General features: G+C 42.4%; 1 protein-coding gene across 1 annotated transcript in view; it reads left to right on the top strand.

Annotated features, from left to right (window-relative positions):
- PIWIL3 (piwi like RNA-mediated gene silencing 3) overlaps positions 1–12,240 on the top strand; it is a 40,723-nt gene extending 28,483 nt beyond the window's left edge. The window contains exons 12-21 of the mRNA XM_069558285.1: positions 464–578; positions 1,663–1,844; positions 2,250–2,322; positions 6,307–6,507; positions 6,639–6,742; positions 7,685–7,755; positions 8,195–8,348; positions 9,013–9,141; positions 10,005–10,158; positions 10,825–12,240. Of these exons, the coding sequence (XP_069414386.1) occupies positions 464–578; positions 1,663–1,844; positions 2,250–2,322; positions 6,307–6,507; positions 6,639–6,742; positions 7,685–7,755; positions 8,195–8,348; positions 9,013–9,141; positions 10,005–10,158; positions 10,825–10,941 (1,300 nt within the window). The 3' untranslated portion in view covers positions 10,942–12,240. The remainder of the gene's footprint in view (positions 1–463; positions 579–1,662; positions 1,845–2,249; positions 2,323–6,306; positions 6,508–6,638; positions 6,743–7,684; positions 7,756–8,194; positions 8,349–9,012; positions 9,142–10,004; positions 10,159–10,824) is intronic.
- The last annotated feature ends 4,327 nt before the right edge of the window (positions 12,241–16,567 follow it).

Here is a 16,567-nt window from a genome sequence, read left to right as displayed (position 1 = left end):
TCCATGCTGATCCAGTGGTTAGGACTCTGCTTTCACTGCTGAGGACACAGGTTCGACCCCTGGTTGGAGAGCTAAGATCCCACAAGCCAAGTGGAGTAAGTGCTACTTTTCTGTGTGGAGTATGAAGTAAAGACCTGAGTGGATCACTTGGCATCTCAGATTTCTTCAATTAAAAAGTGATGATTGGAAAGAAAATTATATTTGGGAGGAGACGGGGGAGGGAAGGGCAATTCTTCTGTCATTGCGAGGGTAAGACTGAAATAGATTCTGAGTGCCCACACGAATGTGAGAACAAAGACAAGACTGTTGCTGAGTTTAGGGAATTTATTGGTAGCATCTTGACACAAAGGACAAGCAATGAGGATCTTTAGATGAGAGAAATACTGACTTGTGTTTTGCAAATGGATAATTGTCTTTGCTTATTTTCTTGGGTTTGGTCACGTGGAAATGTCTTTTCTTTCAGAAATAATGCTGTGCAGAAGGAGCTTCGAGACTGGAATTTGGAACTCGAGGAGGGGTTTTTGTCCCTTTCTGGAAGAACTCTGCAAGATGTCAGAATTCGCCAAGGAAGAAGGGTGGTAAGAGATTCAGAATTGTCATGTCAGAGTTGGGTCAAATTACTAACAACCCAAAGAGGGACTAACTTGGGCATGTCAATAACTCTTTCCAGACTACCTGTCCTTTCTCTATGAGAGGACAAGTCAACATTCAATAAAAATGCATGTAACATGCTTGGCATATAGTAAACTCATGTGTTACATATTATATCTTTGTTATTAATAGTGTTGTATACATTCTATCGTGGCAAAATAATCTACCAAATGTATCCTTAAAGAGTCACGATATCCTTAAATATCTAAAATCAAAATAACCCAGAATTACCGATGGTAGAACTCCAGTGTTACTAACCTATGTCTTGAGGAAAAATAGCTAATACTTTAGATCAGCTGCTGAAGTCTACAGTGGACAAAGATTTCCTTGAGACTGCTTTTTTAAGTCACTGTTTAATACTCCCAGTATTCTCATCTCAATTGTTTGTGATTTCATAGATCCATATACTTAAACAATTTTTATTTGACTGTACTGGATCTTAGTTGCAGCATGAAAAATCTAGTTCCCTGACCTGGAATCGAACCTGAGCCCCTGGCATTGGGAGCACAGAGTCCTAACCACTGGACCACCAGGGAAGTCCCAGCCTGTGCAGTTGGAATATTTGTCTCATGCAGTCTGGCATTACCTGTCCTTATCCCTCAGTATTTTGAATAAGCGTCATAATGACAGCAGAAAGCAAGTGGCTTGTTGATTTCTTGATTTTAATGGACGTTTGTTTAGAATATAATGTTTTGGAGCTTTCAAGGATCAACTAATGAATGAGAATTTCAGGTTTAAAACTTGAACTCTGTCTAAGTTCTTATAACTCTGTCTTATGGGGATGGGGGAAGCGGGGCGGTGGGGGAGTGGCGGTTACTTTTTTAGCAAACATGTTTGAAAACATGTCAGATTTTACATTAGTTATAATAAACTTATCCTATCATGGCTGAAGTTTAAAATGAAAATGTTCCAGTAGGAAATATCACAGCTTTTACAATGGAAAGGATCTTAGATAATGTCAGTTTTTCTTTTTTAATGAATTTTATACCATGGCTTGGAATTCTCTTCCAGTTTGACAACCATAAAGCCGACTGGTCAAGAAACACAAGGGAGGTGCCGTTACTTAGAGCGGTGTCACTGGATCATTGGCTGATAGTCTATACTAAGGGAAATTATGAAACAGCCCTGACCTTGCAGCAGAATCTACAGAGAGTGACACCCAGAATGGGCATAACTGTCAGAAATGCAAAACTGTAAGAGCAGAAATTATCTGTGATTTCAAAACTGGTTGCTGGCAATCTGAAAGGGGAAAGACTTCTGAAACTGTAGGACTCTGACATGTTGTCTAAACTCTAAAATGTGTGTGAGCGAAAAAGTAAAGTCTGCTCCAGCCTGCATGTATTAATATCAGACCCTTGGGATCTGTAGATTTCTGGCTATTGGGCTTCATCTTGAAGACACGAGAATTAGCAAGTGGAGGTGGGGGGAGATGGTAAAAACTAGTTTCCAGTCTTATTTCCAAAAACTGAACTTGGTTTTGCCTTAAAAACTTTCAGCTGAAATGCTTAGCTTGTTTTATATCATGTGTCATTGGCTGTATAAAATGTTACATGTTTCACTGTTCATTATTTTTGAAATATGAAATACTTATTTTCTAGGCTTGAAGCAGCTGATACAGTCCAATCTTACATAAGAACCTTAGAAAAACATGCTTCACAAAAAACACAGATGGTAAGTGTCTCTGTGATGTGTGCCCCCTCCTTAGTGAGTGAGCTGCCTTTGTATGTATTAATATCTTTGAATTGAGATGTTGCCATTGGTTTCCCAAATCAGCCAAAAAATAGAAATTTACCCCTGTAATGTAGCTCAATACAGACTTTGGGGTTTTAACTACTACCTAATATCACTGTGTTATGCTCATTCTTTCAGGCTTGAGGACTTAGAGTTAATTTTTAAGTCTCAAACTGAAAAACACCATAAAAATATTAAGTAATATGGATTATGGTAGTCACGTGTACTATTTCTCTCTCCAGCTATAACCTGCAAAGTCTATGATCTGGTCTCTTCCAGTAAGTGTTCTTTCTTTTGTCTGGTATTTCTCTTGGGATCTTTCCTTTTCCCCATCCAGTGTCTTAGACCAAACTGTGAACAAGCGTTGTGCCTAAATTACTAAAGTTACTTCTTTTTCCTTCCTTCCTTTGGGTGCTTTGTTCAAACTCATCTCACATTGTTCCTTTGTCATCCAAAATGCTCTTAAAAGGGATCTTTTGTTTCTTGATCACAAAACCAGGCTATTCTTATTGTCTTATCCACAGAGCCTAGACTTCTCTCTCCTTTCAGCTTCTACCAGGGAACCTTTTAGGCTACACTGAATGCTACCTTCTGTGAGTCACCATGCTAGTGGTAAAGAACGTGCCTGCTAATGCAGGAGATAGAAGGGGCTCAGGTTCGATCCCTGGGGTGGGAAGATCCCCATGAGTAGGAAATAGGAACCCACTTCAGTATTCTTGCTGGAGAATCCCATGGACAGAGTTACATTCCATAGAGTCACAAGGAGTTGGACACAACTGAAGAGACTTAGCACACATGCACGGTGGCTGCTTTCTGTGAGCCATTATCACACTCAAATGAAATGTCTTACTTTTGAAATCCTGTTCTTAAGTCTTGTGTGCTTGCTTCCTGTCACTGTGATTGAATACCATGCTTAATTCTTCTCCGGTAGGGCAGGGAAGCCTCTGGTGGGACTCAGCAAAGACTCACATGTTAGAATGGGCATTGAAGAGCCATGGTGGTGGGTCTGCATCCCAATTCATGACATGACTTTGTCCACTGAGCATCTGCCTGGAAAGTGAGAGACTGCCTTTCTAATTGTGGGGATGTCTTTTAAGAAAGCTTATCTGTATCTTCAATGGGAACGTGTCCCACTTTTACCCATTTATCCTGGCTTTGCTTTTTGGAACAATATCTCTTATTCAAGGTGCCCCTTAAATATTTTAAGGTATTTTTTTGTTTCAGATGGTGGGGAGAGCATGCCTATAATCCTACACTCCAAACAACTGGAATGACTGATGAAACAGCAACTGGAAATTATGTGCAAAATATCTTTAGGCATAAACAGAAGTCTCCCTAGACTCAAAACAGAGGGGAATTCATGTGTATAAGCAGGGGTGAAGCCACGTGGCTCACAAATTTCAAAGTCTGTGTGGCATTGGGTGGGTGGGGGGCCAGAACCAGCCTGTGTAAAGTAATCCACTGAATGTGATGGGAAGACATCAAACCACATATTTATATCTAAAAGTACATGTTAACTTCCCAAATGTTGAAGTGAATTGGTGGTGATACTAGAAGAGTTCATAAGTGCTCACATAGTTCAGGAATATTTTCCTTATGGCATGTGTAGACAAAAGATTATAGATCACTGTTTTAACAGGTCATGATGAGGAAGCATAAGTATTTGAATAATAAATAATTTAATTCCTATAAACGTGTGAGTTGGAGGAGTAAGGCAGATATACAGGAAATAAAAGCACATTTAAACTATAGATTTTTTAAACTAGGAAGGAAAAGAAATCTACTACTGAGTTAATAATTTAAGGCAAAAAGAATAAAGTAATCAGCTTATATTAATACATAATACCACCTAGTCCTCAAAATCCAATATTGGCAGTAAAAATGCCAACTGTGAACACAGTGCCCATTGTTTTAAATAGAGGATCTTTTATCATTTTTGTTTTAAAAATGAGTGCACATCAATCCAGTGTAAAACCTCCACTATTTTCGTGAGGTTTTACAACCTTTTTGCTTTTCATATTTTCAGACTTACAGGAAAGTACAGCTCTCTTTACAACCGTCATTCAGGTTTCCCACTCAGTAAATTTTATCACATTTCTATGAACATTCTTTTCCCCTCTCTATACCTACCTGTGTTGCGCTGTGCTAAGTCTCTTCAGTCGTGTCCGACTCTTTGTGACCCGATGGACTGTAGCCCACCAGGCCCCTCTGTCCATGAGGATTCTCCTGGCAAGAAGACAGGAGTGGATTGCCGTGCCTTCCTGCAGGGGATCTTCCCTACCTGGGGATTCAAGCTGCATGTCTAAAGCCTCCTGCATTGGCAGGCAGGCTCTTTACCAGTAGTGCCACCTGGGAAGCCCTCTGTATCTACCTACATATAACCATTCTTTCCTTTTCATCATACATGGAATGTTCGTGTATACATACACATGGGTCACTATTCACAGCAGCTACAGGTATGTACATGGGTTTCCCAGGTGGCTCAGTGGTAAAGAATCCACCTGCCAATGCAGGAGATGAAGAAGACATGGGTTCGATCCCTGGGTTGGGAAGATGCCCTGGAGGAGGAAATGGCAACCCACTCCAGTATTCTTGTCTGGGAAATCCCATGGACAAAGGAGCCTGGTGGGCTATAGTCCATGGGGTTGCCAAGAGTCGGACACGGCCGAATGGATAAGCACAGAGGCACACAAACGTGGGTGGATATGTGTTTTTCCTCAGCCATTTATCTGATCTACACACCTAATTCAAATTCTACCTTCGTCCCCTTTTATGGCAAAATAAATTCTTTTGTTCATCCAGGGTCTCCTGAAGCATCTGACAGGCTTTTTCAGTCTTCTTTTAATCTGGGAATTATCTTTAATCTGTCTTTGGGTTTTACAACCTTGACATTTTATATCGTTCCTAAAAATGAACTGGTTAGTGTGGAGAATTACAGTATGGTGAATATTTCTCTTGATTAAATGCATTATGCAGGTAATGCATTTAATAAAATCCCATACCCTTTCATGGGCCCTGTGGCTCAGCTGGTAAACAATCTGCTTGCAGTGTGGGAGACCTGGGTTCAATCCCTGGGTTGGGAAGATCCCCTGGAGAAGGGAAAGGCTACCCACTCCAGTATTCTGGCCTGGAGAACTGAGCTGTACAGTCCATGGGGTTGCAAAGAGTCAGACAGGACTGAGCCACTTTCACGTCACCCTTTCATGTAAAAAGAAAAACTTGCTAAATCTACAATGAGAAAAGAATTGCCCTAATCTGATAATGTCTGCCAAAAACTTCTGTAAGTATCATTATGTTGAAAGGAATATATTGATGATTTTTTCCCATTAGTCAGAAACAAGTCAAGCAGGAACCTCCCTTCCTAACTGCTTAGTATCCTATCAGAGGTCCTGGTGAGAGTTTGGAAGCTTGTAAATCAGGCAATTTCCATAACAACTCCCCAGATTTGTTTGCTGGTGTTGGGGGGAGGGTAAAATGGGGATAATAGTATTTCTAAGTAGACTGTTGAGATAATTAACCAAATCAAGTAAAATGCTTGGTGAGTGCCCCACACATAGTGATCATCTGTCGATGGTGACTGTCCTGATGATGGTATAGTACAGTCCATGTTCTTAACCCACTATGTCAGCTTCATGATAAACTCCTGGAAATCAAATGACCAGCATAAAAGCGTTTAAGCAGGTTTAAGGGACTGATGCGTATTTCCAAATAATACCTCACAGCCTGTCTCTTCCGTATGTTCACACTAACAGTTGTTGGATGAAGTGTGACTCTAGACCCTTCGCGCTCATACACTCAGGTATCTGCTTAAACAGGCTCTACTTTGTCAGTGATCCGCCTACGTAGCTTCCTCAACACAGCATCCGTTTCTGGCGTCATCGTGTCCTTGCATCTTGGGGAGTTTCACGTTTGCTTCCTTTCAAGGTCCTTTGCCTGCTGCCCACTGACAACAAGGAAATTTACGATGGCATAAAAAGATACCTGTGCATCAATTACCCAATTCCAAGCCAGTGCGTGTTGAAACGGACCTTGGACAGACCTAAGACGCCGGTGACCATCGCTACCAAAATTGCTCTGCAGATGAACTGCAAGCTGGGAGGTGCCCTCTGGAAGGTGGACATAGGAGTACGAGGGGATTCTGTTGGCTTCTCTTCCTTTCATCCCTCTTTGGCAGAATTTGTTAAGGTCCTCTTTAAATTGTAAATTTGCTTTGTGTTCTGTTCTAACTCAATCTTCTACCCTGTTTAAAACTTAAGTTGCAGAATGCAATGTTCATTGGTATCGATTGTTTCCACGATATTGAACGTCGGCGGAAGTCGGTCGCAGGATTTGTGGCAAGCATCGATCCAGACCTGACGCGGTGAGTTAAATCTCTGGGAGTGCTTAGTGGGGAGGCCAGATGAGAGAGGTGGCCCTCATGCACACTGCTGGCAAGATCCACAGACAGGTTAGTGATGGGCTTTCCTGACCTTCTGGCCAAGTTAGGCTCCCAGAACATTCTGTGTGGAAGCTTCTGGCCATTCTCTTTTGCTGCGTAACAACGGTGGCAAATGTGGCCGCTTAAGACAATGCCCGCGTGAGCACGGGCAGTCCTGCGGGTCAGATAGTGGTCTTGGCAGGGCTCTCGGGGCCTTATAAGCATTTGCTACGTGCAAATCCTGAGAAGGCAGTGAAAATGTAGAGCCGGAATGCCTCACCCCATCCGCTGAGTGCACATTCAGATGATGAGGCAAACACACATCATGACCGTTTACCAGGCCATCCCAAGACTCTGAAGTGAACAAAAGTGTAGTAAGGGGATAGACACGCGAGGCAAAGAGGTGATTGTCCTTGATACGCTGAACACTGGTCACGGTATCTATTGCTGTTTTGAAGAAAACTGTTCCCTCCAAGCAGATTCATATGGATGAACTGCTGTTTAATCGATTCATGAGGATGACTCCTGACCTATGAAATATGAGGAGGAGCCTCCAGGAAAACCCAGGGTTTATGCCTAGTGGAATTTCCCAGGAGCTGCAGCAGTAGGAACCCTATGTATTCAAAGCATGTATAACTTGTAGTTAATGTTAATGGCTGTTTCCATTCTCTCTTACTATTTGTATGCATTCAAAATGCCTACAATATGGGAGAGACCAATACTTGGATCACTGCAGGGGCACGAACACATGGATCTTCAGTTGGATCCTCAGCTACTGACAGTGAATTTGGAGGGGCAGGGGGCGGCGTACGTAGATTAACTTCATCATGTTGATTCTGAGTTAATCTTGTTTTCCAAGCTAATGGTTTATTTTTCTCCAAACAGGTGGTTCTCTGAGTGTATCATCCAGCAATCGGGGCAGGAGCTTGTCAAGGGGCTGACAACCTGCTTGTATAGTCAGTGTCTGGTGGAGGTTGGAGGGCCTGAGTCTATACTGGGTGGAGATTTTGTGCCCAGCCCCTCCCCCTGCACCGCCCCCAGCCCCCCTCCCCACCAACTCCCAGCTCAGGGACATCTGGCAATGAGTGAAGATGCTTTTGGTTTTCACAGGGGTACAGAGGTGCTATTGGCATCTAGTCTAGTGGATAGAGGTTTGGGGAGGCTGTCAAATGTCTTACCATGCATGGGACAGCAATACTTTCTGCCTCTGACCTTCACAAAGAACGATCTGGCTCAAAATGTCCGTACTCTTGTTGAGTCTGGACTAGACGGAGGACTTTAGCAGTGTCCTGAAAGCCGCCGTATTGACAGAAGAATCCAGACGTTGTCAGAAATAGTGGCCACTTTGTTCTAAAAGTCATGGTTCATTTATATGTGTTTCTGACTTCCTTTCAGCTGCCCTGAAGCTCTGGCGTGAGCAAAATTCATCTCTGCCACATTCTGTCATTGTGTATCGAGATGGAGTGGGAGACGGACAGCTTCAAGCACTCATAGACCAAGAAGTAAAACAGATGGAGACCTACTTAGAGAACACTTACAGAGGACAAAAGTAGGTATACACATCCTGAAGGGCAGACTTCATAAGTCTTGCATTTTAGTTTGGGAGGGGCAAGGGGCGGGGAGGAGTATCTGTAACCATTGTGGTGTGCAAATTGGAAAGCTGGACACAGCAGCCTTCAGTGGGTGGTTGGGGAGAGAACATACCTTTCCCCTAGAAGCCCTGAATAGCAGGTGGTTTCCCCACATGGGAACCCATGAATCTTTCTCATCTAATCTCCTGCCAAACCTCGATGGAGGAGGGCTTGTTAGCCTCTGATGTTTTTAGCACCCATGAATACAGCCTGTCAGTAGTTTGTACTCATCCAGCTTCTCGATCCTGGAGTTCTGCACATCCCAGGGCTGTGGCTCTCTCACAGTTCTCTTCTCTGACCTCATCTGCTTGTCCGTGACGCCTGGTGCCCAGCATAGACAGTACAAATAATTCTGACCTTGGGAGCTAAGGACCCTTCCCCTAGGATCTGAATGGCTATGAGTCGAACCTCCTCCTATACTGCCTGCATAAGGCTAGTGGAGCTAAGACAGTCAAACGGGTGGGCAGAAAGCTGCCTGCCGTCTCCCTTTATTGGCTCCAAAGTGTGGGCTGTCTTTGACATTCTGAATGCTTCTGAGATAACACAGAGCAAGTAGTGACAAGTGATCGTAATTTTTTTAAGGGTCAGACTAACTTTCATCGTGGTCAAGAAAAGAATAAATACCAGATTTTTTATTGAAAAGGATGGAGGGAGACTTAACAATCCGTCTCCAGGAACAGTCATTGACCTAAAGGTGACCAGGACAGAATGGTAAGCCCCCTTTCTTTATTTCAAAGGTTCCCTTTTATTTAAATAGTAAGAATTTTTCAAGGTTTGAATGATTTGGATGAGAAAGGAAGAATTGGCCTAAAGAGGGTTAAAAATGATTTGTGTGTTAGATGGTTAAGTTTTTTTTGGTCTTCATTTTGTTTCTCAGAATTTAAAAACCAGACAGATAGACTGATCATTCTAAGATGACTCAGGTGTTAGGTAGAAATGCTAGAGCTTCCGGTTCACTTTGAATGTCTCAAGAAATTATGCAAGTAAGAAAGTTATGCAAAACGCACAGCGAGAAATAAACAGGACGTTCATACCAGTAGAGAGGGAGAAATGAACACAATTTGAAGAAAGGCAGAAACATGGATCCTTCTGGTAGAAGGAAGGCAAGGACTGAAGAAAACACACCCAGTGGAGAATAGGATAAACGTGACGCACAGCATAAGATGATATGAACATTCAGCACTGACAGGAAACCCGTCAACCTTACCACTTACGTAATTTAGGGCGTTTGAATCTATTCTGGTGGCTTGAAAGACAGGTAACTTCTATTTTCCCCTGAATCACATTCCCCATGACCACGTCTAATGTGCTATTTTGAAGTGTGCTGCCTCTAGGCATCAGCACATATGCTTTTGAGTGTGGATCCCGTGAGTGTTATTAATCACGTCGATGATTTCCCTGTCTTTTGCACGTGTGCTTTAGCAAGTCCCCACTCAGCAGTTAGCCAGGCTTCTAAATACACAGGAAGCTCGGTAGAATGGGCTTCTATAAATTAATGTTACTCCAGAGACTAGCTTTGCTGCATCATTTTTCTTCTAAAATAAGCGTGAGACCGACACGTTCTATAATTCTAGGTATGATTTTTTCATTGTGAGTCAGTCTGTGCGAGAAGGTACTGGTACTGTCACCCCCACTCATTATAACGTCATCCACGACACACTTTACTTGAGCCCGGATGCAGTACAGGGTCTCACTTACAGACTCTGCCACATGTACTACAATTTTTCGGTAAGTTTTTTTTTTTTTTTTTTCTTCTTCAGTTTGGTAGTGTGTATCTGTTAATCTCAGACTCCTAATTTAACCCTCTCCCCTGCCCTTTCTCCTTTGGTAACCATGGATTTGTTTTCTGTCCATTTCTGCTAGGTAAATAAGTTAATTTGTACCCTGCTTTTTTAGATTTTACATATAAGTGATACAGCGTAATCTTTGTTTCTGGCTTACTTCAGGTAGCATGATAGTCTCTAGGTTCATCCCCGTGGCCACAAATGGCCTCATTTCACTCTTTACGGCTGAGTGAGTGTTCTATCGGAGAAACATACCGCGGCTTTGTCCATTCATCTGACACACACACACAGGTTGCTTCTGTTTCTTGGCTGTTATAAACAGTGCTGCTGGGGTTCATGCATGTTTCTGAGTTAAAGCTTTCTTCTTTCCTGGATATGCACCCAGGGGTGGGATTGCTGGATCGTATGCTAACTTTGCTTTTAAGGAACCTCCATACTATTTTCCACAGTGGCTGTGGTATTTTTTGACACTGATTTTCCTTCACATTTGTGAAACTGTACAAAATTGAATCTACTTTTTGAAACTTGGATATCTATAAAAAAAAATTGAAACTTAGGGGAAGTAAACATAAAGGTTAAAAAAAAAATGTTTTTTTTCTTTCTCCTAAAGGGTATCATCCGAGTTCCTGCTCCTTGCCATTATGCCCATAAACTGGCTTACTTGGTGGGCCAGAGTCTTCATCAACAACCACACGGATCTCTGTCAAAATCTCTCTTTTACCTTTAACCTACAGAAGAAAGCACAGTGGGATGCTGAAAAACATAATTTATACATTTATCTTCTCATTTTGTATCTGTGCATCTGAAATATTTTTTCCAGATGCATGATCAGAATTTAAAACCATTCTTGACATGGATGAGATTCAGAGATGTTAAGCTATTTTCAACAGGATCACTAACTTAAACATGAGGCTTCTCTTCTCCAGGTGGGAGAACTGACAATGAAGGTTTTGACTCACAACTTACCACTCAAATGTGTTACAAAGACTTTATGATTCAATGTGTCTGAATCCTCTACTCCAAGTAAAGTTGCTATAATTGTAAAGGTTGGGAACTAGTCACATGGAGAATATGTCTATGAACAAGTAAATTCTACTTGGAAAAACCATACCTACTTTATTTTTGAAACCTTTTCCTTAAGGACAGAAGATTTAACAGTGGCAAAATTAAATGGGAATTTGTGTTTAATATTCTGTAAGGAAGAAATAACCTATATGTGAAACAGTTTATTTTTTGTACCCATGTAAGAATCAATTTTTTTTATTTTTGGTGGAGCTGTAGTATGGATTTAAAAGTTGGAAGCTCAGGAACATAACATTTTGTCATTTTTAAGGTCAATTAAGGGCTTTGTTAGCATTTGTTTAATTCATTCTCTTCTGCATGTTCTAAATGTGATGTTATTATGATAGCTGTACCATCATCAGAAGATAAGCTGTTTAAAGTTGCCATGTTTTTCCTGAAAGCAGACATTTTTTCTCTCTCCACTCAAATCTACCTTTAAATACACTTAAGAGACAGTATGTGAAGCTTTTATTTTCCTATACTCCTAAATGGAGTGGTATTTTTTTTTTTTTTTGAGGTGGGGTGGTTAGGGAGAATACACTGGCTTTTAATATATCCAAAAGGATATGCTTAAAAATAATATAATTGCTTTGATTATAGGTTATTCATTTAGGTTTGAAACAGTCTTATAAGAAAATGAAAACAAGTTATTTAAATATACTGCAGTCCAGGTAATGTCCTACCTAGCTATATTGCCAATAATGATAAATATAGGATATGGTCTCCATGATTAAAGATAACATATTCTCTTCTAAAACTAGAATTTGATTTATGAGAATACATTTATGGTAGCAGGTTTCTAGAGATCTATAGAAATCACTTGGAAGGAACAAATTCAAAGTAATAACTTTCTGAATGTTTCCTATAAATGCAATACAAATATCATTTATTTGTAACACTATAATTTCTAGACTTAAAATTTAAAATGTGACTCAATAAAGGTATTCATGTTAAAATCATTGAATTCAGTCTTGTTATTAAAAATATATGCTGGTTTTAGGCCTCTTAATCTGCTGATTAGAAAAAAATTATTGCTTTTCTAAGATTAATAGAAATATTGTGACCAGGACACCATCTGATTTTATTAGCCTACTGCTGCTGCTGCTAAGTCACTTCAGTCATGTCCAACTCTGTGTGACCCCATAGACGGCAGCCCACCAGGCTCCCCCGTCCCTGGGATTCTCCAGGCAAGAACACTGGAGTGGGTTGCCATTTCCTTCTCCAATGCATGAAAGTGAAAAGTGAAAGGGAAGTCGCTCAGTCATGTCCGACTCTTCGTGACTCCATGGACTGCAGCCCACCAGGCTCCTCCGTCCATGGGATTTTCCAGGCAAGAGTACTGGAGTGGGGTGCCATTGCCTTCTCCAGCCTACTAGTCCTTTATAAAATCAGATGAAAGAAACTGGGTATCAAATATTTCTAGGGGAAAGCTGTATTATTCCAAAGGCCTAACAGATAAACTTTCTCCAATATATTACAGTACTACCTAAGTTTCATGTTACTGAGCAGGTGTTCAGTTCAGTTCAGTTCATTTCCATCGCTCAATTGTGTCCGACTCTTTGCGACCCCGTGAATCGCAGCACGCCAGGCCTCCCTGTCCATCACCATCTCCCGGAGTTCACTCAGACTCACGTCCATGGAGTCGGTGATGCCATCCAGCCATCTCATCCTGGGTTGTCCCCTTCTCCTCCTGCCCCCAATCCCTCCCAGCATCAGAGTCTTTTCCAATGAGTCAACTCTTCGCATGAGGTGCCAAAGTACTGGAGCTTCAGCTTTAGCATCATTCCTTCCAAAGAAATCCCAGGGTTGATCTCCTTCAGAATGGACTGGTTGGATCTCCTTGCAGTCCAAGGGACTCTCAAGAGTCTTCTCGAACACCGCAGTTCAAACACATCAATTCTTCAGCGCTCAGCCTTCTTTACAGTCCAACTCTCACATCCATACATGAGCACAGGAAAAGCCATAGCCTTGACTAGACGGACCTTAGTCGGCAAAGTAATGTCTCTGCTTTGGCAGACCAATTAAAGGTCTTTTAGGAATGAATTTGGCTTAAGTATCAGTGTGTGTGTGTGTGTGTGTGTGTGTGCTTAACTGTGTTCAACTCTTTGAGATCCATGGACTGTAGCCCAACAGGCTCCTCTGTTCATAGGATTCTCCAGGCAAAAGTACTGGAGTGGGTTGCCATTTCCTCCTCCAGGGGAATCTTCCCAACCCAGGGATTGAACCTGTGTTTCTTGCACCTCCTGCAGGGCAAATTCTGTACCTGGGAAGCTGTAAGTAGCAATAACAATATATAATCTCAGAATAATGAACCTCCTGACTCTGAGTGAGAGGTCTGACGCAGGCCTTACCAGGCTAAACTTAACGTGTCCGCAGGGCTGCATTCCTTTCCTGCTCCAGGAGTCTTGTTTCCTCCACTCCATTTCCTATAGGTTGTCTGCACTCCTTACCTCCTGGCCCCACCTCCAGCTTCAAAGCCTGCAGTGTTCAGTGGAGTGATTCTCATATCGCACTGACCCTGGCTCTTCGGCCTCCCACTTCCACTTTTAATGACCCTTGTGATGATGCTGGGACTACTTGGATAATCCAGGATATTCTCCCTATTTTCATGTTAGCTGATTACCGGCCTAGCTTTGTCTGCAACCTTGATTCTCTTTCCCAAACATATAAGGCAACATGTGGGTAGAATTTAAAGATTAGAATATGGACATCTTTAGACGGGCCATTGTCCTGCCAGAAACATTGTCCAGGGCTGAGACTGTCGGGAACAAGGGACATATGTGAATGTAGGGACTCCTTCCCCCATGGGTGCCTCAGAATAAGAGAGGCTTGGGGGAGCCCCCTGCTGGAGTCTCCAGGGGCACACCTCTTAAGCACCTGCTCCACGGCCTGCACCCCGCTCTCCTCATCCTCCTCCCTCTCGGTATACGTGGGGGCTGACCTGCTCTGGGTGCAAGATTTCTGGGAGACCCCCTTCTGTTCTGCTCTGTACCCTCACATCTCTGGTTGTTTCCGTGTCTTGTCTATTGTAAATACTGCTGCTATGGATGTAACTTAAGTACGTTCAAAGAATCAAAAGAAATGATACTTTAAAAAGTGAACGGTAGTATGAAAATGATATTCTTTGAAGTACAGAATAGCAATAAAGGAGATAAACTTACACAAGAGAACCAAATGGAATATCTGGAGTTGAAAAGGGTAGAAGCAACTGCAAATTTCACCGGAGGGGCTTCCATTACTTTCTCAGAGCTGCTGTAACAAATCACGACAAACCACATGGCTTAAAACAACAGAAATTTACTGTTTCACACTTCTGGAGGCTGGAAATCTGGAGTCAAGCTGTAGGCTGGGCTCAGCTCCCTATGAAAAACTAGAAAATGAGTTCCTTGCTTTTTCGCATTTGGCATCTTCTGGAACTCCACGGTTTCCTTTGCCTTCCAGTTGCATAGTTCTAAGCTCTGCCTTCAATATCATGCGGCCTTCTCTGTGTCTGTGTTTCCAAACTTGAGACCTTCTTTCCAAATAAGGAACTAATACCTAACTGGGGGTGGGGACACAAACCCACAATAGGGCTGAACAGATTTCAATAGGAGGAAGACCGAATCAGCAAATTTGAAGACGTCGGGATACCTGAGTTCCAGTCTGATGAACACTTTTTTTTTTTTTTTTAATGAAAAAGGCAGGGGGATAGGGAAGATAAATGAACAGAGCCTAATTAGACCTGCATGCTACCACATGCATAAAGAGAGTTCCTAAAAGACACAAGAGAGAGAAAGGGAGGCCATGTGAAGTACTAGCCAAAATCTCACCAAATTTAATGGAAAACACAATCTCAATATTCAGGAAGTCTGATAAACATCGAGTTGAACAAGCTTGGTGGTTTAGTCACTAACTTGTACCCAACTCTTGGGACCTCATGGACTGTAGCCCGCCAGGCTCCTCTTCCTCGGTCCGTAGGATTTTCCGAGCAAGAATACTGGTATGGGTGGCCATTTCCTTCTCCTTCTCCAGGGGATCTTCCCAACCCAGGGATTGAACCTGGGTCTCCTGTACTCCAGGCAAATTCTTTACCCACTGAGCTATCAGGGAAGCCCAAAGTGAAAGTGAGACTTGCTTTCTTTGTGACGCCATGGACTGTATATCCATGGAATTCTCCAGGCCTGAATACTGGAGTGGGTAGGCTTTCCCTTCTCCAGGGAATCAAAATCTTCCCAACACAAGAATCGTACCCAGGTCTCGTGCATTGCAAGCAGATTCTTTACCAGCTGAGCCACAAGGGAAGCCCAAGAGTACTGGAGTGCGTAGCCTATCCCTTCTCCAGCGGATGTTCCCGACCCAGGAATTGAACTGGGGTCTTCTGCATGGCAGCTGGATTCTTTACCAACTGAGCTATGAGGGAAGTCCTCATACGATGAATAAGCTTGCATCATAATAAAATAATTCAAGGCCAAAGACAAAGAATCATGAAAGCAACAACAAAGAAGGGGCAGATTGCGTGCAAAGCCTCCCACTAAGTGTAAGGGCCGCTTTTTATTAGCGTCAGTGGGATGGTGTATTAAAAGCATCGGAAGAAGGAATTCTCTGGCAGTCCAATGGTTAGGACTCGCACTTTCACTGGCCGAGGGCCTGGGGTTCAATCCCTGGTTGGGAAACCGAGATCCAGCAAGTCACATGCCGCACAGTCAAAAAAACAAAACAGACAACTGCTAAAAGTCACTGGATGTCAACCGAGAACTCTCTAGTAGAGACGCCCTTCAGTGATGGAGACATTAGACATTACCGATGAATAAAACCTGCGAGAATCCATTGCTACCTATAAGAAATGTGGAGTCCTTTATGCTGAAAAGGCAATAGTGTAAATGTAAGTACATAAGACGCATATAGGATAAACATAGAAAGTGAAAGTGAAAGTCACTCAGTCGTTTCCGACTCTTTGTGACCCCATGGGCTATACATAAACAGTCCGAGGAATTCTTCAGGGAAGAATACTGGAGTGGGTAGCCTATCCCTTCTCCAGGGGATCCTCCTGACCTGGGAATCGAACTGGGGTCTCCTACATTGCAGGTAGATTCTTTACCAACTGAGCTATGAGGAAAGTCCATATAAACCATGTACTATTTTATTCTATCTGGTTAAAAAGGACACTATAAGAATATTATAAATCTATGTTCCTGAACACAGAAGGTATAAAGTGGATAATGACTACAACAATAACAGCATACAGGAGGGTAATGGAACAGATCCACAGATGAGCCAAGTCTCCGTGAATCGCTGAAATTAATTTGGTGTTA

This window comes from Ovis canadensis, chromosome 17 (assembly GCF_042477335.2).
Source record: "Ovis canadensis isolate MfBH-ARS-UI-01 breed Bighorn chromosome 17, ARS-UI_OviCan_v2, whole genome shotgun sequence".
NCBI classification, from domain to species: domain Eukaryota; kingdom Metazoa; phylum Chordata; class Mammalia; order Artiodactyla; family Bovidae; genus Ovis; species Ovis canadensis.
The sequence above is the reverse complement of the archived record's forward strand: the minus strand, read 5'-3'. Positions and strand labels throughout refer to the sequence as shown.